At 45.8% G+C, this 25,527-nt stretch overlaps 1 protein-coding gene across 1 annotated transcript; it reads left to right on the plus strand.

Moving 5' to 3' along the window:
• The first annotated feature begins 29 nt into the window (after nt 1-29).
• On the plus strand, nt 30-24,209 carry LOC108942643 (protein O-GlcNAcase). The gene is given in 12 exon segments (XM_074559704.1): nt 30-39; nt 1,384-1,530; nt 2,255-2,385; nt 9,692-9,860; nt 14,664-14,762; nt 14,980-15,287; nt 15,791-15,941; nt 16,031-16,656; nt 20,726-20,906; nt 22,662-22,747; nt 23,670-23,774; nt 24,114-24,209. Coding segments are annotated over 12 exon segments (2,109 nt in total).
• The last annotated feature ends 1,318 nt before the right edge of the window (nt 24,210-25,527 follow it).

Genomic DNA, 25,527 nt, shown 5'->3' on the forward strand with positions numbered 1-25,527 from the left:
GCTCTCTATTTAGCAGTCGGTCTACGACCATGGCTGAGGGTAGGGACATCAACTCTGGGTAATGACTGAAAGAATAAGATTGCAGGTACAAGCGGCTGAAATGAGTTTTCTCCGCAGGGTGTCCGTGACAGGGTGAGGAGTTCAGACATCCGGGAGGAACTCTGCGTAGAGCCGCTACCTCTCCACATTCAGAGGAGCCAGTTGAGGTGGTTTGGACAACTGGTAAGGATGTGCCCTGGGCACCTCCCTTTTGAGGTATACCAGGCATGGCCAACTGGGACGAGGCCCCGAGGTCAGCCCAGGACCTGCTGGAGGGATTATATCTCCCAGTTGGCCTGGGAATGGCTGGAGATCCCCTGGGTTGAGCTGGAGGAAGTTGCAAGGGACAGGGATGCCTGGGCCTCTCTGCTCTCCCTCTTGCCATTGCGACCCTAGAAGGACAAGCGGGCATGAAAATGGGTGGATAGAAGGAATTGTTTCTCTTTGGTGATAGCTGCTTCTATGTTTTCTGAGGTGTGGTGTCTGAATAGTATTGGAAATCTATACAGAGTAGAATTAATGAGCTCTCCAGGCTAATATTATTATCCTAATATCAACCCCCACAATGTCCATTTATAGTTAATTCCTTTCTTTTTCTGTGTTTAATCGCATTCCTATTAATTGTGGTATTTACATTAAAGCAATGGGACTTGCTTGCTTTTTTCGATTCTCAAATTTCTCTTAAGCCTTATGTAAGAAGATAATGATTAGTATGTGTGATGAAGAAATGTTCACTTGGAATTGTATGAAATTAAAATTACAGTCTTCAGTCCAAAAACTGTGTGTCACCGTAAATGTGAATACAGTGTGTAAAACCTTGACAAAGGTAAAAACAAACAAGAAACACAACTTTCATATACAGGTATGCGCCACTTAATGACAGGGTTACATTCTGTGAAACCAGTTGCAGTTCGAGTTCGTCGGTGAGCGAACACCTTGGAGTGTACAGGACTGTCTTACATTATGGAACTTTTTTAAGTAGAAAGAGTACACTCTAAAACAACAATAAAAACTACTGTACAGCAAATACATAAACCAGTAAGAGGGTTATTTATTATCATTATCATGTATTATGTACTATATATAAGTTTTATATACTTTCATATGTCTGACAGCACAGTTGGTTTGTTTACAAAACACGCTTAAAACATGCAAGCAATGCATCGTGTTACGACCCATACGACGGCTACGATGTCACTCTTTGATAGGAATTTTTCAGTCCATTATATTTTTATGGGACCACCGTCGTATGTGTGGTCTGTCGCTGCCCGAAACATTGTAAAGCGGCGCATACCTGTATATGAATGTAATGGATGACTTTGTCTTGACTTTTACTGGACCAAGTTAAATACATTTTATTTTCCAGGCTGCAGAAATGGGGATTGAACACATATCTCTATACACCGAAAGACGACTTCAAACACAGGATGTTTTAGCAGGAGATGTATTCAGTTGAAGAAGCAGTTAAGATTTGCATTTTAGTGTTTTTTGGTACTTATGTTAAAAGTTTAACATACTAACAGCTCTTTAGAGTGTCATGAAGCATAGTCACAGGCTTAAGTTATTGGGATGATTTCATTTTAGTTCTTTCCCTTACATAAGCTTATTTAGAACATCTCATTACCTCTGTACAGGTTAATCATCAAGGTTGGCCATTACTTTACTCAGACAAACTTTTGTGATTACTGACATGAGTTTAACTTTGACTTTTCAATTTGTGCAAGTCATTACAATAACTAATTTATATGATATTTTAGAACTTTTGCCGACAGTATTTAAAGATAGCCATTTTGTATTACATGTACCTTCATATTACATGAATATACTGTATCTCAATCACTTTATTTCATTTATTGCAAGTCAGCACAGATTAAAGTCTTGTGGGGTGGGGTGGGTGAGAATTGGCTTTACCTGACCACTTTGTGAGCCCATTAGGTAGAGGTGGTTTTGAATATCACACATTGAGTTATTTGTGGTGAACCCCACAGTAGATCTCATGTCTGCTGTTGCTTTCAAATTGCATTGTTTCATGTCCACTCAAAACTGAAACTGCTCACCATCACATTCATTCAAATATTGTTTAAATAAAGATGAAACTATACACATAAAGTTAATGTTGCTTACTTTGAAAAAAAACATGCTTATAAGTGAGTTCATTTATAATTTTGGTGTACTCCCATTCTATTGTGGCTAAGTTCTTTGTGTTCCTTTGCAGAACAACTCATGATTTTTATTTGTGCTGCTAACAAGCATGGTATGAAGTTCATTTATGCCATTTCACCTAGGCTAGATGTCACATTTTCTAACCACAGAGAGGTCTCCACCCTGAAAAGGAAACTGGACAAGGTAAATAAAAACTGACTCAAAGTAACATTCAAGATAAACAGGACATCATGTTACACCCCATGCATATATTACACTGGCTCTATACAAGGATCTAGTCCAACCAACATTGCCATGAAGCCACAGAGAACAACATTTAGAACCTCTTTAATTATTAGTGTGCAAAGCTGGGAATCACTCAATTTTCCTGTTTTTTGTTATGGACAAATGAGTATACACACACACACACACACACACACACACACACACACACACACATTTTCAGAACCGCTCGTCCCATACGGGGTCACAGGGAACCAGAGCCTACCCGGTAACACAGGGCGTAAGGCCAGAGGGGGAGGGGACACACCCAGAACGGGACGCCAATCCATCACAAGGCACCCCAAGCAGGACTTGAACCCCAGACCCACCGGAGAGCAGGACCGTGGTCCAACCCACTGCGCCACCGCACCCCCTCCAAATGAGTATAAGTAAGTAAATAGTAAATGCCTTAAGTGTTTTGGGGTAAATCTGAACCAGCTTTTAATACTGTTTGGGAGTGATTTGTCCTATTCTTTCAGGCAGGTTTTCTATAGACCATTCAGGTTAGGTGGATGGTGCTTCTAGACTGTAGTTTTTAGAAAGTGCCACAGATTCTCAATGGAGTTGAGATCAGGACTTTGAGTAGACTTGTAGGACATGCCATTTTGTTTTTGAGTTACTCCAATGTTGCCTTGGTCTTGTGCTTGGGAGCATTGTCTTGCTGGAAGCCAAACCTTCTCCCATGCCTCTCTGAGTCAATAGGAACAGGTTCTTTACTAGAATTTCCCTGTATTTAGTTCCATTCATTCTTCCATTGATCTTAAAATTCCCAGTCCCTCCAAATGAAAAGCATTCCTACAGCATTGTGCTGCCACCACCATACTTCAATGTAGGGGTGGTGTTTTTTTGAGGCATGGTCAGTGTTAGGTTTGTGCTATACATAGCACTTGGAATTTTGGTTGAAAAGCCCCATCTTGGCTTCATCTGACCGCAAAACCTTTTCTCAAATCTGTCTGGGTCCCTCTCATTGCAGCAAACTCCAGACATAACCTTTTTATGGATATTGTTTAGTAATGGCTTTCTTAGCACTCTATTGTATAGGCCAGTGTAATGGAGAGCCCTTGATACTGTGGACTCATGTACATGTACCCCAGTTTCAGCCACCAAATTATGTAGTTCCTTCAAAGGGATGGCTGGCATATTTATTACGTCCCATACTAGTTTACATCTTGCTTGGGTGCTACCTTTTCACAGACGGCCATCTTTACACAGCAACTGGGAGGTGTGAAACACCTTCCGCTTACTGATGATGGATCCAGTAATGCTCCCTGAGACATTCAAGCACCTTGATATTTTTTTGTACCCTTTTCCTGACTTACGCATTGGCCTTTTTTTATAATTATCTTTTATTTCTGTGCCATGCTCTTTAGGCTACAGTTTGTTCATAGCCTGGCCAAGGACTTCATAGACAGAGTGGTTTTTATATTCAGAAAATGTGACCTTTAATTGCTCACTGGTAAAAGCTAATTATTCAGTTAAGAGACAGCTATCTTATTAGAAACAATTTGCCACTTTAAGCTCTTGGAGCACAGGGTTGTGAATACTTATGCAAGCAGCACATTTCAGTTTTACATTTTATTTTTAATATCTCAGAAAATAACAGATTTTGGCTTTTGAAATAGGCTGTTAGTATGAAATAGACCTCAGTAGTCACTGGGAGAACATTTGTGTGTATCTTTTAAATTCCATAAAATTCTGCTAACTTGGGTTGTGAATACTTAGACCCAGTCCATAATACTTTGTAGTCACCCACTGTCCAGTTTGTGTTCTTTTGCTCATTTTGGCCTTTTCTTTTTGTTTGCCTGTTTCAAAAAATAATGACTGCTGAAAATGGTGCTATGAAGTTATTGTCACGGTTGCGCGTAGCGCGGACGGACTCAAGTGCAGAGTTCTCGGATCGATGTGCACGGAAGCCGAATCAAAATCCATAATCAGAGTCGAGGGGCAGGCAAGGGTCAGGCGATCAGCAAACGGAGTACAAAGGGCTAGGCACAGAACGTGGTCAGGAAAAAACAGGCAAAGGGTCGAAGTCGGAATGGGTTTCTTGGTAACACGGTTCGCAAGGAAACAAGGAGGCAAAACAAGGTTCCGCGTCTGGGCTTCCTCGGCTTCCCTCTTTATAGTCATTCCCATCAGGGAACGGCAGGTGTCGCAGATGTGCCAGATGCAGAGAACGTGACAGTACCCCCCCCTCCACAGGCGGCTCCGGACGCCCTGGGCCGGGAAGGAGGACGCCCCCGGGGGCGCGGAGCCGGGCACTCGGGATGGTCCCTGTGGAAAGCGGCCACCAGGTCGGGGTCCAGGATGTCCGAAGCAGCTACCCAGGAACGCTCGTCCGGACTGTACCCCTCCCAATCCACCAGATATTGCAGTCGACCTCTCCGTTGGCGGGAGTTTAGCAGGGCTCGGACCGTATAGATATCGTCCCCTGCGAGGGGTAGCGTAGACGGTGGTGTGGTTTCTACTGGTGGCTGATGCAAGGACACCCCAACTGGTTTCAGGAGGGAAACATGGAACGTTGGGTGCACTCGGAGGTCAGGAGGTAACTGAAGGCGGTAGGTAACCGGCGTGACACAACGCACTACCTTGAAAGGGCCGATGTAGCGGGACCCGAGTTTCTTGGAGGGGATCTTCAGGTGAAGGTCTCAGGTGGAGAGCCAAACTCTTTGCCCGGGCAAGAACGAAAGAATGCGCCGGTGTCGGTCAGCCTGACATTTGTGGCGTTCCGCACTGCGGAGCAGGTGGGCCCGGACCGTCCTCCAGACACGGGTGCTCTCGTTGTGCCATGTCTCCACAGTCTGAACAGGACTTGGAGAGGTCTTGCTAGGGAACAGGAAGGTTGGTATCCTAACACACACTGAAAGGGCGACATACCTGTGGATGTATGAGGCGCGGAGTTGTGGGCATACTCTGCCCAGGCCAGGTAGCGAGCCCAGTGGTGGGGTTTTTGGGAGCAGTAGGCTCAGAGAAACCTTGCAACATCCTGTTGTATGCGTTCTACGTGACTGTTGGCTTGCGGGTGGTATCCCGATGTAAGGCTGACCGTCACTCCGAGCCGGCTCCAAAAGGCCTTCCATACCCGAGAGGTGAACTGGGGACCTCGATCGGATACAATGTCTTCGGGGAGTCCGTAGAGTTTAAATACTTGTTCGAACAGGATCTCCGACACCTCGAGAGCGGTAGGCAGCTTTGGAAGGGGCACCAGTCTGCAAGCCTTGGAGAAACGATCTATGACGGAGAGGATCACGGTCTTACCCTCTGAGACCGGTAGGTCCACTAGGAAATCCAGCGCCACATGGGTCCAGGGTCGGGTCGGCGTAGGCAAGGGTTGTAGGAGACCCGCTCCCTTTTCGGGCACGGTCCTGGTCTGAGCGCAGGTGGCACAGGCCTGGACGAAGTCCCTGACGTCATCGGACAGTGAAGGCCACCAGAACCGTCCTTGGACCAGTGATAAGGTACGACGGCTCCCGGGATGCCTGGCCTCCGGAGCCTCATGAGCCCATTTCAGCACCGTTGCACGGAAGGAACTGCGGACATACACACGGTCGGTTGGCCTCCCGGGCGGTTCTGGCTCGCTGTCCTGGGCTTCTTGGATGTCCTGGAGGAGTTGCCAGTGGACCGGACCCACCACGCATCCCTGGGGTAGGATCTCCTCTGGGTTGGGGGGCAGTGGTCCTGGGTCATGAACCCGCGATAAAGCATCAGCCTTCCCATTCTTGGAACCTGGCCGATAAGAAACAGTAAAGTGGAAACGGGAAAGAACAGGGCCCATCGGGCCTGGCGGGAGTTAAACCGTTTCGCGGTCTCTAGGTACTCTAGATTTCGGTGGTCCGTGAGTACCACAAAGGGATGGACCGCACCCTCCAGCCAGTGACGCCACTCCTCAAGCGCGAGCTTGATAGCAAGGAGTTCCCGGTTCCCAATGTCGTAATTCCGTTTGGCAGGGGTCATCTTCCTGGAGAAGGCGGCACAGGGGTACAACTTGGGAGGGTCCCCTTGCCGTTGTGACAGGACTGCACCCACCCCTACCGAGGAGGCGTCGACCTCCACCACAAACGGCAAGGAAGGGTCCGGCTGTTTCAGCACTGGGGCGGAGGTGAACCGGGTTTTTAACTCCTGGAAAGCCTTCTCCGCCTCCGCCCCCCAAGGGAGTCTTCGGTCCTTGCTTGCAGTTAACGCGGTAAGGGGTGCGGCTACTGTGCTAAAATTACGTATGAACCGACGAGAGAAATTGGCGAACCCAAGGAAGCGCTGGAGCACCCTTACCGTGGTAGGTCGAGGCCAGGAGGTCACTGCACCCACCTTCCTGGGGTCCATGGAAACTCCCTCCTGGCTCAGGATGTAGCCCAGGAAGGAGATTTGGTGTTGGTGGAATTCACACTTCTCTGCCTTGACATACAATCGATGTTGTAGGAGCCGCCTGAGGACCGCCCGGACCGGTCTTCGAGTAGATCAGTATATCGTCCAGGTAGACGATGACGCAGTGATGAAGGAAATCGCCCAACACATGGTTCAGAAAGGCCTGGAAAACTGAGGGGGCATTAGCTAGGCCAAAAGGCATGACGCTGTACTCATAGTGACCTAGTGAAGTGGAGAAGGCCGTCTTCCATTCATCCCCCTCACGGATCCGGATGAGGTTATACGCACTGCGGAGGTCTAATTTCGAGAACCAGGTCGATCCATGGATCCCCTCCAGAGCTGAGGTAATCAACAGTAAGGGGTGCGGGTACTTGACAGTTATGGCCTTCAACCCTCGGTAATCTATGCACGGCCTCAGTCCCCCGTCCTTCTTACCGATAAAGAAGAACCCCGCCGCTGCTGGTGATGTTGACGGCCGGATCAGACCAGCTTCGAGGGCCTCCCTGATGTACTCCTGCATGGCCCGTTGTTCCGGTAACGACAGGGGATACACCTGACCCCGAGGTGGTGTGGTACCTGGCAAGAGATCAATAGCACAGTCCCACGACCGGTGAGGGGGCAGTTCGGCGGCGCGGACCTTGCTGAAGACCTCTCGTAGATCCTCATAGTCTGGTGGTATGACCGGCGGGGGAAGGCCCTCTACCCCTTCCAGCGACGTGGCCCGGCAAGGAAGCGTGAGGCAGGATGCGTGACAGGACCCTCCCCAAGAAACCAGCTCCTTGGTACTCCACCTAAAGACGGGGTCATGACGTGTCAACCAGGGGTAACCTAAAATGATAGGGGTGTCTGGAGCTCGGATCAGAAAGAAGTTGAGTTTTTTGTGGTGACATGCGCTTGTTTCGAGCACGAGAGGTGCCGTCCGGGTATCAACCACCCCATCACCCAAGGGTTGACCATCCAGGGCTTTCACACTCAGGGTGACTTCACATGTTTTAATAGGGACATGGTGCTCTTGGGCAAAGCCTGCATCCATGATACAGCCTGCGGCTCCGGAATCTATGAGGGCGCTCGTCTGCACCCGGCTTGCCCCCCAGGAAAGACTCACCGGCAGCCATAGCTGTCCCCGGTGCTCCCCTGGACTCGCCTTCGTTTCTGTGGAGGTCCCCTGAGGTGGTCGCTCGGGGCACGCGGCACGGAGATGCTCCGGGGACCCACAATAGAGACACAGTCTCCCCACCTGGCACCGTCTCCTTTCTTCTTTCCTGAGCCGGTCCTCCGCTGGGCTGGTCCCCAGGGGTTGTCGACGGCGATGGCTGTCTCCACAAACCGGTCGAAGTCCCCCTCCTCACCCCTGTACGTGAGCTCGTCCTGGATCCGGGGATTCAGCCCTTCGAAGAAGCAGGTGAGGAGGGCTGGGGAGTTCCAGCCACTCTTGGCCGCGAGGGGTCTGAACTCAAGAGCGTACTCAGCCACGCTTCTACTTCCCTGGGTGAGACGCATGAGATCATTACCCGCCGCGCGCCCCGTGTGCGGGTGGTCAAAAACCGCTTCAAACTTCTCGCGGAAAATGTCATAGGTAGTTCTTGGGCGAGTGCACCACCCAGCGGCGGCCCACACCCGGGCTGGACCGGTTAACAACAACAAGACAAAAGCGATCTTAGCTGCGTCCGTCTGATACATGCGCGGAGAACACTCAAAAACCAACTCGCACTGCATCAGAAAGTCCTGACATTGATCGGGCGAACCGTCATACCTCTCTGGGGTCGCGATCCTTGTGACCGTCCCCGATGCCTCGGGGGGTGTGGGTGGGACAGGCTCAGCAGGAGTCGCGGGTGCACCCTGGAAGGCGGGTTTGAGAATACCTCCGGTTTGGAGGACCTGGATTAATCCGTCGACCTTTTCTTGTATGCGCTGCAACGACTGGGATTGCGTTCCCAAAAACTCGCCTTGCTTGGTGAGCGCTGTACGCAGTTGCGCATACTCTGCTGAGTCCTGGTAGCAGGCGGAACCTTCTGTCACGGTTGCGCGTAGCGCGGACGGACTCAAGTGCAGAGTTCTCGGATCGACGTGCACAGAAGCCGAATCAAAATCCATAATCAGAGTCGAGGGGCAGGCGAGGGTCAGGTGATCAGCAAACGGAGTACAAAGGGCTAGGCACAGAACGTGGTCAGGAAAAAACAGGCAAAGGGTCGAAGTCGGAGTGGGTTTCTTGGTAACACGGTTCGCAAGGAAACAAGGAGGCAAAACAAGGTTCCGCGTCTGGGCTTCCTCGGCTTCCCTCTTTATAGTCGTTCCCATCAGGGAACGGCAGGTGTCGCAGATGTGCCAGATGCGGAGAACGTGACAGTCATATGTGAATATTATTATAAATTTGTCATTTCAAGCAGTCATTGCAACATTACTAAATGTTTAGGCTATATTTTTAAATCAGTTTAATGGTACCTTGATTAAAAAGTATGTTATTTCAAAAACATGAATCTTCTGGGTGATTCCAAACTTTCAAAAGCTGGTGTGTATGTGTGCATTTTAATAGCCTTATGTTTGCTTTTAATATGATGACGTATCTTGAGTCCTAGGTTTTGCGTTTGAGTTAGGTTATAAAGCTGTGTGATGCTTGCTGCTGATTTGTGTGCTCTTTAAATCTAGTAGAGATTTTGGCTACATTTTATTCAGACAAGAGTTCCTGATTTAAGACTATCTAAAGTTCAGTTTCCATAGCATATCTTCACAGCAGTTTATAATATAACCTAATAAACAGGCCATTCATCTTAATTTTGTGTCACTTCATATTGGTACATTTTAGTTTAGAATTTAAATTATCATAGTAAAGCCACTCAGTGCAAAGTCAAAATAAGTTCTTGTCTGGTAGGTGCCTCACTTTGGATGTAAATGCTTTGCTCTGTTTAATGATATTAACCACAACATCTGTCCAGCAGACAAGGAAGTGTTCAGCTCCTTCACACATGCTCAGGTGTCTGTCACCAATGAGCTCTTTCAGTATCTAAGGGAACCAGAGACCTTCCTCTTCTGCCCTACAGGTGATGCACTTTGATGAACGCCCCTTTGGTATGATACACTTCTCTCATATAAACTCATTTACACAGCTTGCAGCTTTATGGCTGATTGGTATATAATCAGCCAAAACATTAAAACCACCTGCTTTAGTCAAGATGGTGCCGGTGCGTGGCAACGTGTTGATTGCTGATCCTCGCAGACTTGTTAGTTTAGTGTGTAATGTTTTGTTTGTGTCGCTATCCTTCCAGCCAGTTTACTCTCTTATTACTTATGATCGCCAAACACTTCTGCAGATACGTGAAACAGTATGATTAGATGCAATTCTTAGCGTTAGAGAGCTGAACTTGCTACCTTCGTTCTGCCACAAACAACACAGCCGTGACCCACCTGGGACCACTCAGAAGACGCAAACCCAGAAATGGGGCCACAGGGCCAGCATACAGGTGAGAGTGAAACACTGGGGGCTACGACCTCCGATGCCCAGCATTTTCCTGTCCAATGTGCAGTATCTGGACAACAAACTGGACGATCTTAGAGGACGACTTAAATTCCAAAGAGACCTATGGAACTGCTATGTTTTCTGCTTTATGGAGACGTGGCTCACCATCAGCATGCCGGACCACACAGTCCAGCCTGAGGGCTTCTCAATCTACCGCGCAGATCGGACTGATTCATTGGGGAAAAAAAGAGGAGGAGGCGTATGCTTTCTCATTAACAACGCATGGTGTACGAATGTAGAAGTGATTTCACAGAACTGCACTCCAGACTTTGAATACCTTTTGGTCAAATGCTGGCCTTTTTACCTGCCCAGGGAGTTCTCGGCTGTGCTCATGGCCAATTTACATCCCACCCCAAGGGAACACACACAGCGCTCTGAACAAACTGTACCACATCATCACCAAGTATGAGAACAAGCATCCAGATGGCCTCTTCATTATCTCTGGGGACTTTAACCAAGCTGACTTCAGGAATGTGTACCCAAAATACCATCAGCCCATCTCCTGCCCTACCAGAGGCTCAAACACCCTCGACCACTGCTACACTTCACATAAAGGCGCGTAAGGCTCCCTGCTGCGTCTGTACCTCGGGCAGTCAGATCATGCCTCGATTCTTCTGCTCCTGGTCTCCAAGCAGAAACTGAAGCGAGAGGATTGTATGACGCGTACTGTGTAGCGCTCGACACCAGAAGTGGAGGAAAGGCTCCAGGACTGCTTTGACTCCGTATCAGAAACTTATCCTCCAATCTGGAAGAGTATGCCACAGTGGTCACAGGCTTCATCCGGTACTGTGTAAGTGTCTGCATACCCCATAAAACAGTCCGCTCATTCTCTAACCAAAAACCGTGGACTATCGTCGAAATCTGAAATAAAATCCACACGCGAACCTGCGCGTTTCAGTCCAGAGACACAGGTGCATACAAGAAGTGAAAGTACAAGCTCCGCAAAGCCATTACCAGCACGAAACGGGAATACAGCAGGAAGGTAGAATCAGAGTTTAACTGCACTCAAGATGCACGTAGGTTGTGGCAGGGAATCCAAACTTTAACAGATTATAAACCACAGAAGCGGACATTGACAGGTGCCGCTGCGTCTCTCTCTGGAGAACTGAACACGTTTTACGGCTGTTTTGAGCTCGTAAACCCAAACAAGACCCCCGGTACGAGCTCCCACAGTGCTGCAGGACTCCAGTCTCACTATCTTTATGGCACAAGTGAGAAAAACTTTTAGCCGAGCCAACATCCGCAAAGCTGCTTGTCCGGACAGAATTTCAGGGTGAGTTTTAAAAACATGCAGTGAGCAACTGGCTGCTGTCTTCATGGACATATTTAACACCTCCTTAAAAAGCTCAGCTGTACCCACCTGTTTCAAAAACACCACCATTATCCCAGTTCCTAAGAAAAACAAAGTGAGCTGCCTTAATGACTATCACCCAGTGGCACTGACCCCCATTGCAATGAAATGCTTTGAGAGGCTGGTGCTGGGACACATTAAGGACACTATCCCAGACACTTTGGACCCACTGCAGTTTGCCTACCACCACAGCAGATCCACTGAAGATGCAATATCACATACACTTCACACCACTCTGGCTCACCTGGACAATAAAAACTGCTATGCCAGGCTATTATTTGTGGACTATAGCTTGGCATTTAACACTGTCACCCCGACCAAGCTGATCCACAAACTAGGACTGGGACTGGGTGCCACATTGTGCCAGTGGATCCTGGATTTCCTCTCCAACAGACCCCAGCATGTGCGGATTGACAGTAATACCTCCTCAACACTGGCACTCCACAGGAAAGCGTCCTGAGCCCAGTGCTTTATTCCTTGTTCACACATGACTGTTTGGCCAGGCACAGCTTCAGCAGCATCATAAAGTTTGCTGACGATACCACTATTGTGGGTCTGATCACCAACAACGATGAGACAGCCTACAGAGTGGAGGTGAGGCTCCTAGCAGAGTGGTGCCAGGACAACAACCTGTCTCTCAATGTCAGTAAAATTAAGGAGCTGCTGATTGACTTCAGGAAACAGGATACGGTTCATGCATCCATCTACATCGGAGGGGACATTATAGAAAGAGTCATCAGCTTCAGATTCCTAGGGGTCACCCTCACTGCCAAACTCACATGGACTGAGCACACAGCATCAACCATCAAAAAGGCCCATCAGCGTCTCCACTTTCTCAGGCGTCTGAAGAAAGCCAGGATGTCCACTACAGTCCTCACCACTTTCTACAGGTGTGCTGTGGAGTCTGTCCTTACAGGGTGTATTACCTCCTGGTGTGGCAGCTGCTCCATACAGGACAAGAAAACCCTACAGAGGGTGGTCAAAACAGCTCAGAAAATCATTGGCACACAGCTACCAGCAGTACAGGACATCTACACCACATGCTGCCTCAGAAAGACGATGCGCATCATGAAAGATCATAGTCACCCCGCAAGAGCAGTTTTCTCTTTTCTGCCGTCTGGAAAGTGGCTCGGGTCTATTAGAACCCGCACTGCTAGGTACAGGAAAAGCTTTTACCCCACTGCAGTAAGAGTATACAACACTCACCAATGTGCCATCTTTTCTAACTAGAGTTGGACTGCTCCTTCCAAGCACATTGGTAGATTACATTGTCACTTTAAGCATTTTCGTTCTCATGTTCTGAGTTCTCTGGCTGACTACTGTTATTTATTGTTATTATTGTTACTAGCATTACTCATTGTCATTGTCATTGTTATTGTTTTGTTTTGTGCACTATTTCTATTGTTTTGTTCATAGTCTGTGGAGAAGCATTCAAGAAGAATTTCATGGTACTTGTACCTATGACAATAAACTTGAAACTTGAAACTTAATATTGTGTATGTCCCCCTCATGCTACCAAAACAATTCTGACCCATCGAGGCATGGACTCCATAAGACCTCTGAAGGTGTCCTGTGGTATCTGGCACCAAGACATTAGCAACAGATCCTTTAACTCCTGTAAGTTGCGAGGTGGGGCCTCCATGGATCAGACTTGTTTTTTCCAGCACCCACAGGTGCCCGATTGGATTGAGATCTGGGGAATTTGGAGGCCAAGTCAACGCCTTTAACTCTGTCATGTTCCTTATACCATGTCTGAACAATTTTTGCAATGTGCCAAGGCCACTGCCATCAGAGAATACCATTGCCATGAAGGGGTGTACTTGGTCTGCAACAATCTTTAGGTAGGTGTTATATGTCAAAGTAATATCCACATGAATGCCAGGACCCAAGGTTTCCCAGCAGAATATTAGCCAGAACATCACACTGCATCCACCAGCTTGCCTTTTTCCCATAGTACATCCTGCTGCCATCTCTTCCCCAGGTAGATGACTCACTCACACCTGGCTGTCCACATGATCTAAAAGAAAACGTGATTCATCAGACCTAGCCACCTTCTTCCATTGTTCCATGGTGCAGTTCTAATGAGCACGTGCCACTTGTAGGCGCTTTCGGCAGTGGACAGGGTCAGCGTAGGTACTCTGATCAGTCTAGGGCTACGCAGCCCCATACACAGCAAGCTGTGATGCACTGTGTTCTGACACCTTTCTATCATGGCCAGCATTAAGGTTTTCAGCAATTTGTGCTACAGTAGCTCCTTCTGTGGGATCGGACCAGATGGGCTAGCCTTCACTTCCCACGCGCATCAATGAGCCTTGGGTACCCATGACCCTGTTGCCGGTTCACCAGTTGTCCTTCCTTGGACCACTTTCGGTCGGTACTAACCACTGCATACCGGAAACACCCCCACAAGACCTGCCATTTTGGAGACTCTGGCTCTGACCCAGTCATCTAGCCATCACAATTTGGCCCTTGTCAGAGTCATTCAAATCCTTACAGTTGTCAATTTCCCCTGCATCCAACACAAATTCAAGAACTGACTGTTCACTTGCTTCCTAATATATCCCACCCCTTGAGAGGTGCCATGGTAATGAGATAATCAATGTTATTCACTTCAGCTTTCAGTGGTTTTAATGTTGTGGCTAATTGGTGTAGTGTTCTGCAGTGAATTTCATACTTGGTTTAGATGTTTTCATTTAACTGACTTCACAATGGCACAAGGAACCTTTTGGTATTTTTACAGTATATTGATGCACTTTTGGTTATGGCTATTCTGTATTGGTCAATATAATTGCAATACTTTAGTTACTGTAATTATAATAGCTTATTTTCAGTTTTAGAATACAATGTCATTGTAAAAGTGGAACAAGATTTTAAGACAATATTTTAAATGGTTGATACCTATTTTGGTTTGAAATAGTTGCACCAACAACTGTTGATACAATCTTTTGTGTTGACTCCATTATTATAATGATCCAGAGTATTGTGGAACATTCTGGTGCCCAAGTGTCTCCCAGTCCTCATACCTGCGTACCATTGGGGAGAAGCTACTCCCAGGCATTGAAGTGCTTTGGACACGTAAGTCTTCCTCCACGCTTGCCATGGTCCTATTTTTTAAACAAGGTACAATGAGAACTCAGAAACAAAACTTACTTGAACAAAGGATCATCTGTAGTGTTCTGCACAGTTCAGTTTCAGCTATAACAGAATAACTGGAGCAAGTATTGAGAGACTCTGACCAAATTATGTCAAAAAAGGAAATTTTTATAGTTTTCTCGTGTGAATTGTTCTGAAGGTCCCAAGGTGGTGTCGAAGGAGATCACAGTGGAGTCCATCAAAGAGGTCTCCAAGATCCTGAAAAGATCTCCAGTTATCTGGGATAATATCCATGACTATGACCAGAAAAGGCTATTTCTAGGTCCCTATAAGGGCTGGTCCACAGAGCTCATCCCAAGGATAAGAGGAGTTCTGACCAACCCCAACTGTGAATTTGAGACTTACTTTGTAGCAATCCATACCCTTGCCACATGGTATAAATCCAACATCCATGGTATAAATCCTACATGATGTAGGAACAATTCTAAAATCCTCATGAGGATGGTAGTTTGTGACTAGCGCAAGCCTTCTCTTGTCGATATTAGTGATGTAAAGAGCATTTGGTTATATATATCTACAGGAGACAAAATGTGGGATGGCACGGTGGTGAAGCAAGTAGTGCAGCCACGTCACAGTACATGGGTAGTATAAAAGAATATGGGTTTAATTCCCACTCAGTCTGTGTGGAGATTGCATGTCTTGCCCTGCGCAGCTCCAGATGCTCCTTTACATGGATTAAAATCCATCTAAAATCACAGTGAGTGTGTGTGGCTATCCTGTGATGGACTGGCATCTTGTACAAGGTGTGCCTCAAGTTTTTGCCCAGTGCTTCCGGGTTAGGCTCTAGTTCATTGCAACCCTGTTCAGGACAAGGAGGCTTTTAAATTAGATGAGCTGATGGGATGATGAATTGCCCATTGATGGTAAATGGTCATTAGGCAGCCACATCTGCCTTCTTTGCTTCAATGTGTCTGAAGCACTGCCTGCCATCTCTCACTTTTAGATGACAGTTAAAAACCACACTGTCAGTCCAGATCAAGCTGGAGAATGAGGGCAGTGATGAAGAGCTAGAGACTGACATGCTGTATAGCCGATAGTTAACCCTGAAACTGGTTCGTACTGACTGGCTGCCTGAGTTCTGGGTGTCTCAGCAATACAACGGTGAGTGATCCTTACTGTCCAAAGGTGATGATCTCACTTGTCATTTGACAGTAGAGCAATGGTATCTATCATTGCCCATTTTTTATCAGGTCCGCTTCATGTGCCTCATAGTGGTGGGGAAAACTGCTTGGCACATGTGACTTTCTTGGCAACACCCAGCCTGAGCCCCTCCACTATGGTCACCACTGTCTTCCAGCAGCCCATCGTGAGCCCTGTGCTTGAATCCAGCGGAGAGCCACATCTGCTTCCTAAGGAAGATCTGAATGTGCAGGTGGAGACTGAGAAAAGGGAGGCTGATGAGGAGCCTATGGAGATGGTGGAGGAGAAGCATGACTTGTATGGCAAGGATGTGCGGCAAATCACTACTGAGATGGTCCGAGCCAAAATTATGGAGGAACTGAAACCTATGGACAAGGACAGCCTAGGTGAAGTCAGAGACCCAGAAGCGCTGATACAGGAGGACACTGCAAATGATGTGGCTTCTATGCAAATAGACGAGCAGATGGGCAGGGAGCCCTACGTGCCAAGTCCTAAGGAGAAGCCACTGTTTATGATGGAGGGAGTCACCTTGGAGGACCTGAGCCTGCTGGTGGAGCTTTTCTACCTGCCCTATGAGCATGGCTCCAGGGCAACACACATCTTGAAGTAGTTCCACTGGCTTCATGCCAACAGCAGTACCATTAGTGTCAATGCCAAGGGCAGGGAGCCCGAGAAGGTCAGATTACATTATCTTAACTGAACTGTTATTATACAAGGTATTACTTGGTGGTGCATGACCCAGCCTTTTATTCTGTACTGCTATGGCTTTAAGGGACATGGCGGTATGGCGGGTAAGGCTGGTGCCTCGCAGCTCCTGAGCTGCTCACTGGAAATGAGTTTTGAGTTCAATTTAGGATGTGTGGAATTAGCATGCTTCTCCCCATGTTGGCACCCCTAAGACATGCACAGAGGAATGCACTTACAGTATGTTCCTTCCTTGGAAACCATGTAAATGATTACTATGAGTCAAATTTGACTTGGTGACACTTGCATTCAACCATAGCTTTCTCAGGAAAAAAAAGACTGAATTAGAAATTACCCTGATCCACCATACTATTGCTTGGCATAATTGTTCTGCAATACAGAACCTCAGAGACAATGCATGAAACTGGAACTATGACATCTATCAAGTGGGCCCCCGAAGTAAAATGGTGGGCATGCAGTTTCTCTTGCAGCCACTGGGTGGTGTCAGAAGTACACAAGCTTATCTGCTATAGTCTATCACTGTCATGAAGCTCACCAAGGCACACTCTTTCCTATCCATCAACAACTGCATGTCCTGAGTGGGGTTACAGCAAGCCAGAGCCTTACCCAGTGACACAGGGCGCAAGGACGAGGGGGAAGGGGACACACCCCGGATGGGAAAGTTGTCCGTCGCAAGGCACCCCAAGCAGGGCTCAAACCCCAGACCTGTCACACAGCAGGCAGCAGCTGAACCCACTGCACCCCTCTATACTTTTTCCATACAGGCTCACTTTTACTACATAAGTTTAATAATGAGTGACACAGAGAGAGTGTATTTCATTGATGTATGGATGAGTGACCCATTGTAAGTAGTGTATCTACCAGTGTAAGTTGCCTTGGTGAATAAGGTGTGTGGGCTCTGTAGAACTCTGAGTATAATATCTCATCAACCGAAGGCCACAGTTTCCCATCATGCATACCCTATCAAAAGCTGATTGCGTGAATATTCAATATTCTAAATACTGGGGAGACAGTCATTGTCAGTGTAGCTTTCACACATATCTTAGTCCTTTAGCAGACACTTTTCTCCAAAGTGACTTCCAATGAATACTATGTAGTGTTACCAGCCCACACACCTTGTTCACCAAGGTGACTTATACCACTAGACACACTACCTACAATGGGTCACCCATACATACAGCAGTGGAACACACTCTCTCTGTCACTTACACACTATGAGGGAACCTGAACAGCATGTCTTTGGACTGTGGGAGGAAATCGGAGCACCCAGAGGAAACCCACACAGACACGGGGAGAACATGCAAACTCTATACAGAGTGAGCGGGGATCGCACCCACGTCCCCTCGCACCACCCAGGCGCTGTGAGACAGCAGCACTACTCACTGTGCCACCATGCTGCTGGATTTAAAAGATGCGTAGAGGCAGAAAAAACAAATATTTGTTAAAGGTCTTTAAAATAATTGACTACATCTTATTAATTAGTAATCTTTTTATCTATGGGATTTGCAGACTGTTATTCACTTTGATTGTATTTTCCAGACTTCAGATTCTTCTTCTTGTCTTTCTTTGAGAAAAGAATGAAGTAGTATTTCTTCTAATGTTTAATTTGTCTGTTTCCCTGATTTACAAAAAAAATAGTTCAGTTCTATAAAAGACATATTCTCTTTAAAAATGTTGATGTTACAATTTGGTTATATAGCAAAGTATTAGACTGTCATCTGCGAGAGGGTTTGTAGCACGCCAAGGCTGCCCAGGAAGGGGGTGGAGACGGGGGCAAAGTAGCCACAGCTGGGGCTGATTACCTTCCCTATTTCTTCCCTGGTGCCCAGCAGTAGGGGGAAGAGACGGAGGAGGAGAGCAAATCCCGAGAGACAGAGACGCACCCTAACCCTAACCCTAACCCGAACCTGAACCTGAACTCGGAGATGACACCAGCATCCGGAGCGACCTGAGGCTCCCTGCCCCCCGACCCACACGAAGCCCCATCCTACCTGTTCCCTAGCCCCCCTTTTCCATCCCCTTCCTTCTCCCCGCACTAAATAAAACCCCTCACCAACGAGTATTGCACCTCTTGTCTCCCATATAGTCTCTTACAGGGTTGTTTAATGTAATCACTATTCAAATTAAAGGAGAAAGGGTGTGACCACAGGGGGGTGCGATGGTGCAGTGGGTTGGACCGGATCCTGCTCTCCAGTGGGTCTGGGGTTCGAGTCCCGCTTGGGGTGCCTTGCAACAGACTGGCGTCCCGTCCTGGGTGTGTCCCCTCACCCTTTAGCCTTATGCCCTGAGTTGCCGGGTTAGGCTCCGGTTCCCTGCTACCCTGTATGGGACAAGCGGTTCAGAAAGTGTGAGACCACAATTTTTGTAGTGTGAATTTTAGTATATGAGGTAGATATATATGGTAGTGACTGATACTGAAGTAATTTGTAAGAGTATGTTGCTGCTAACTGATCTCCCCGGCTATCACAAAGGCCCATGTCATTAATATGTTGTATTATTTCAGTTGAAAGCTTCATCCGTTCAGTTCTGAATTAGCAGCATTGAAATCACCCTGAATTTTACGTTTCATTTAACATTTATTCTCCAAAGTGACGTACATTTCCAAGAAAAATAAATGAGTGCATTACATCAACAAAAAGAGATTTGGATTCAGACACATGATTAGAGTACAATTAATTTGTCACATTACAACCTATGAACCAGTTTATATCACACAAGTGGCTCCCTACAGGTTTATCCATTATTCAATAATTTATAATTAGAAAACTATTAAGCATTAATATTTACATGTTTTTTTAATAGTTGAGTTCTCCCAATTAGTTATTTTACAGAAGGAATCAATCAAGAAATGCTCTTTAATATTTGGATCATATCTGGAAACATATTGATGGAAAAATTGATGATATAAACATCAAGATTAGCAGTAATTTTATGAATTTTTGTGATATTCTTAAATTTATTGAAATCTATTTTCAACAATACCAAACAAAAGTTATACAAGTTAAAAACTATCCACAGTAACACTTATTAAATCATTGCAGATACTTTTTTGCTTGCTCTCAAACTTGATTTAAAAGGATTTTATAAGATGCTTTCTTCTCTTCTTTATAAACATTTTTTTGTGTTGGTAGTGTGGGGTGCACCCCTTAAAATCCTTTTTTGGGGTGGGGGTAGGGGGGACATGGGGTGAGTTTTCAGGTATTTCCAAGAACTTTAGGCTAACACACATACTATGAGACTGTCAATCAAGAATGCTTTATGTTTAACTGCATTAATCATCTGCATATAAATATTTTTACAGTGTTCTTTTAAGGTTTGATTTTCTTGAACAGACAATGATAAACCTGTTCCTGCCCAAATTCCAAACCTTTTCTCAGGCCTTGGAAATTTTCACATTAAGCAGTGACAGTTAAAAATGTATCGAAAGCAGGACTTCATTCTCCATGTTTATCAGGCAGCCTTTCTGTATCCATAGAGGAATTTCAGAATTTGTCACTTCTCATTCTTTTTGGCATTTCTGTTGTATGGAGTCTGTGCCAGCAATTGTGAATGTAAGTTTCTCAAATTTATCCAACAGTTCCAGAATATACCTGCATTTGGTGGCAGCCTGGTGTCAGTGTCTTACCCATTCTCCTTGTTTTATTTCCTTCAATATATTATGCTGATGAGAATGCTGTCTGTACAGGTAGCTTGTCACGCCCCTGGGAACGAGCAGAGTAGCAGCATCTGCGGCTACTTCATAACAGCCGGGATAAAAGGAGCTCCGGGAACGAGTTACGACGCTGATTCTTGCAATTGCCCCTGTGGTCTTGCAATCTCAGCGTCTTCATCGTGTTCTTCGTGTCCTGTTTGGTTTCCCTGTTTCTGGTCATCGACCCTCACCTGTATTCTATTACCATTGAGTTTTGCCTTGCCTGTGTATCGACGTCTGCACCTTGTACAACCTTCGCCTGTCCTGCCCTTTGGACCTTAAGAAAAGGAATAAAACAAACCCGTGATTGGGTCCACTACTTACCTGTCTCCAGCCTGCCAGTCTGCAGCATGACATAGCTGAGTGGCGAGACCAGGCATAGAGGTTCGAGGAGATGGGCTGTTCCATCATCCAGATGTTCATCAGGCTGTCCAATTCACCCAAAAGAACTATTATCTATGACTTGTATACCTACATCTGAGACATAAAGAAAATCATCTCCATGGTGAAATCATTTGTTCAGTGGTTAGGTAGGTAAATACTACTATGTACAGATGGAAGAATCCTGTGTGTAAGTTTCTACAGCTACTGGATCGACAGTGGCCAATGTATGCACAGCCAAGACCTTATCAGTTCTGTTTTCTTTGTTTCTTCCTGTCCATTTCCATCAATTTCTGGTATATGTTCACGGAAAAATTTTGTGCAAAAAATGGCAAATTGAAGTCACATTTGCTCCTGAATGACTGCAGTAAACATTTTATTTTTCTCTGACAGATTCTCTAACATTTTTTTTTTTTTGTTCAGTAGGCTTTAGTGAGATAGCTCTGACATGACCCTTGATGCAGCGATATATTTACTGTAGTTATTCTACCAACTTATTTAGCTTTCTTTCTTGACCACAGTAGCACACTGCTCTCACATTCACCCAATGTAGATACTATGAAATTGGTTTGTTTTATTGAGGGAAAAAGATTACTATATGGTAAATTAACAGTATTTTTTTTATTGTCATGACCTTGTGTCCATCATACAGACAGGTAGTTATGACCTCCTTCCAAGTGATGCATCTGGGTGCTGTGTCCTGCCAACTCATCAGAGAAGATATGCTTAGAAGTGTTGAAAGCAGGAGAAAGCCTCCAGTCATTATGTTGAGTATGCCTTGTCACTTGTCCCCATGGCCCACCCTAATGACACAGATGTGTATCATTACCAGGATTTTCCTTTGATTCCATTGGTACTGTGCAGCTTTAAACATGTCTTAATATAGCCAAAAACCATGTTTTCATTTTGAATGTTTTATAGCTGAAAAGGGGGTGTGGTGGCGTAGTGGGTTGGACCAGGTCCTGCTCTCCAGTGGGTCTGGGGTTCGAGTCCCGCTTGGGTGCCTTGCGACGGGCTGGCGTCCCGTCCTGGGTGTGTCCCCTCCCCCTCTGGCCTTACACCCTGTGTTGCCGGGTAGGCTCCGGTTCCCTGCGACCCTGTATGGGACAAGCAGCTCTGAAAGTGTGTGTGTGTTTTATAGCTGAAGTTTGTGGTTCAGGTGACAAGGCAGACATTCTCAAAATGTGACTTCAAATGATGTGGAAACATAAGTGTACCAGTTCTGCTCGAAATGTCACAGTAACCTGGCAAAAGGCTTTCCTTCAGCTGGATCAAGGGCACTCCTGTGTCATTTTTAATATCCACTAGCTATAGAAGTAGTTTCTTCTTTCCCTGTGAGTTACTGTCTTTTTATTTTAAATCTGAGATTAATTTTGGATTGCATTTTCCTACATGTCTATAGTCTTTATTTTCACAACAAAAACCTATTTTTATCTAGAAGAACTTGATTTGGCAGACACACTGTAAAATCTGCTTGAGTCTAAAAATTTTAGTTGCAGAAGTTTCCTGGGATTGAATGCTTTAGTGTCAAGTCACATTATATAATGTTCTTTTGCATAGAAATACACACACGCACACATTTTCAGAACCGCTTGTCCCATACGGGGTCACGGGGAACCGGAGCCTACCCGGCAACACAGGGCGTAAGGCCAGAGGGGGAGGGGACACACCCAGGACGGGACGCCAGTCCGTCACAAGGCACCCCAAGCGGGACTCGAACCCCAGACCCACTGGAGAGCAGGACCTGGTCCAACCCACTGCGCCACCGCACCCCTCCCCATAGAAATACATTTATTATATTTTGCTATCTGATGTTGAAATTAGCAACTCTTTCCCAATGCCCTTCTCCCTGTGAAAAAGCTTCATCTCATGTAACTTCTACGCTTGGCTCTTGGTTCCTACAGGGTGTCGTAGTCAGCCTTCAGCACAATTCTTAGGCAGATACCAAGAAGCCTGGGCCTTCAGGGGCGACCTGGTGGGGGAGTTTCAAGTATCACATGTCTAAACACTGCCCACTTTTCTGTAAGAAGAGCTTTATTGGTGCTGGTTTGAAAGGGTTGGTCTGTTTAAGGTGTGGTGATTGCTTCCTTCTCCTGAGTATTATTAGAAATTGTCTGATCCTTTCTCACGAGCCAGAGTCATAAAAGGGCAACACTGAACTAAACAAAATTTGTCTAGTCCGGTGCCGCATGCATTTTGATGCAAAGAAGTTATTAACTGGGGGAACAGACTTGCTCAAAAGACAAAATGGTAATCTTCCTAATCTTTGTAAATGTTGAATCTCTTTCAACCGCTGCCCAAAGGTGAGATTGCATTTCCCTGGGCTGGTGACTTACCTAGTTTTTCTGTCCATCACATCTCATTTCTTTGCAGGAAACTCCTCAAATTGACCCTTTACCCCTGATCTCCTACCCTGCACGAGTACTGACACTCATATGTCCGCAAACGTGGAAAAGCTCTATGACCGAACTCTTCCCCTTCAGTAGATGAAACTGTGAATGTGCTGTTTGCCCATGGAGTTTACCATGACCCCCTCACACAGTTGTCCTGCATGACAACTTTTCTCTACAGGAGTGAGCAGCGCAATGGCCTGGGGAAGGCATGCCACCTTTAGCCAGTAAACCTTTTCAGACCAAGCCTGTCCCTGCCCATGTCTGTTGTAGCCTTCCACTACCTCTTTTTTTAATGTCGTACTAGTGCCATAACTGAAAATTATGTATGGTGTTACTTGCTATGTGGGCTGTTCACCTGAGCTGCAAAGATGGGGTATGAAGATAATTATGAAAATGCAATTATAGGTGTGACAAGTCGGCACAACAGTAGCAAATGTGGCTTAGAAGTGGAGCCATGCAGTTCAAATGTCAGCGAAAAGGCCGGAAGCATTGAATATGTGTTGCATGTGATTTCTGCAGAGATTGTTACCAATAGATGGAGCAAATGATCTCTTCTTCCAGCCACCTCCTACCCCACCAACTTCCAAGATTTATTCTATAAAAGCATATTTTCCCAAAGATGAGGTGGGAGTTTTAACATTCCTGATTCTTTAGTTGTATAATGCATTACATTTACATTTATTCATTTAGCAGATGCTTTTCTCCAAAGCAACGTACATCTCATAGAAAATACAGTTTGTGCATTACATTAGGAGAAAGAGACATGGTTGCAGATGTGTCATTCTTAAATACGATTAGTTTACTTTCTTTCTACCATGAGTCTAGGTTTAAGACAATAAAACATCTCGAACTATAAAACATATTTGCCAGAAAGAGGCTTTCAAATATACTTCCAGACAGTCTACAGTCACTCACTGCATCCAGCCCCCTTACTCTCTCCATGTTCACCTGTCTCTTTTTCAGCCTACAGTATACAACATCTGTACTGAAATTTACAATGCTGGACTAGATGGGTTGCCTTTCTCAGAACAAGAGCCTGACCTCATTGGAGCCAGGTAATCTAATAAACCGTGCAGACTCCCAAGTACTATATCTAAAAAAGAAAACCTGAGATACAGTTGCTCGTTTTTCTGTTTGGTATCAGGCATCCAGGTTTGAATCTCGGTCAAATCCCAAATTAACAGTGTGGCAAAAGACATTGTTAGTTTTAGTTTGACAGTTTTACACAGTAATTTATGTACAACTGAAGTATACAACCATAGCCCCCCTTTCTGAGAATGAAGTCAACTTTATGACCATAGCTTCCTAAATTCATTAAATTCACATTTAAAATCTCACCTTTGTTTTCCATATTACCACATTTCTCTGCCATGTATTCCTTAATACTTGTTTTTTGCAGAAAATGATGCTGAATTCCCATGAAGAAGAAAAAGTTGTCTTGCCAGACTGCTTTCTAAGTAATTTTCCTTCTCTCCTTAAAGTGGACATTCACACAAAGGTCTTTGACCCCAGTGTACCAAAGAGCCTGATGGGATGCCTGCTGTATTCACTGAAAGCCAATGGTAGGTAGCTGAAGAGCACACTGAAGGAGCTACCTTATGTGCTGTTGGTTTGGCAGAAAGTTTACCTGCTCAACTTTCAACCATTTATGTTTTATCTCTCTGGGTGGTCTGTCCTGCTCAAATCCCAAGGGTCTCACAAAGGTGGTCTTGATCCTTGTAACTTCTTTATGGTCCTAAAGCTGCAGTTACATTTCAGATCTCAAGTGTTCTTGAAAATACAGAAAGAAATCACCTCAAATATGTTGGTTATCAGAGGAGGAAAGGTTAGTTCCATAAGTGCGGAAAAACAAGGAAAAGGGTTGTTGGTCATTCTCATTACCTGTACTGTCTTTCTCTCCCACTTTCCTCCCCACCATAGGCTCCCATGGTGCTTTTTGTGAAGTAAGACAAACGGATAAAAGAATGCTGGACTTTTACAGCAAATTGGGCTGCTCTGAAGTGGAAAAATGGACGGATTCTCTAAAGATGTTATTATGGGAAGGAGTCTGTAACATGAAAAGGATGTAGATGAAATGAGCAGCAAAATGCTTTGATGTCCATGGATGTGTTTATTAATGAATTGACAAGCAGTTACAAATATATTCATCACCAGTACCAGAAGTTCCCATAGAAGCTTTCTAGATTGTGTGAGGTAACAATTATAAAGTTAACAGCTCACCATTATGTTCCACAGCCAGGGTGACTGGAAGTATGGTTTGGGGATGGCTGCCCTGTAAGCTTGTGCATAGGGTGCAATGTGTGAACCGCTGCTACTAGAGTGTCCTGCTCTTAATGCAAACACCACCCTTTGGTGGCAGTCCTGGCCAGCCACCCCC

This window comes from Scleropages formosus, chromosome 8, assembly GCF_900964775.1.
Source record: "Scleropages formosus chromosome 8, fSclFor1.1, whole genome shotgun sequence".
NCBI lineage: Eukaryota > Metazoa > Chordata > Actinopteri > Osteoglossiformes > Osteoglossidae > Scleropages > Scleropages formosus.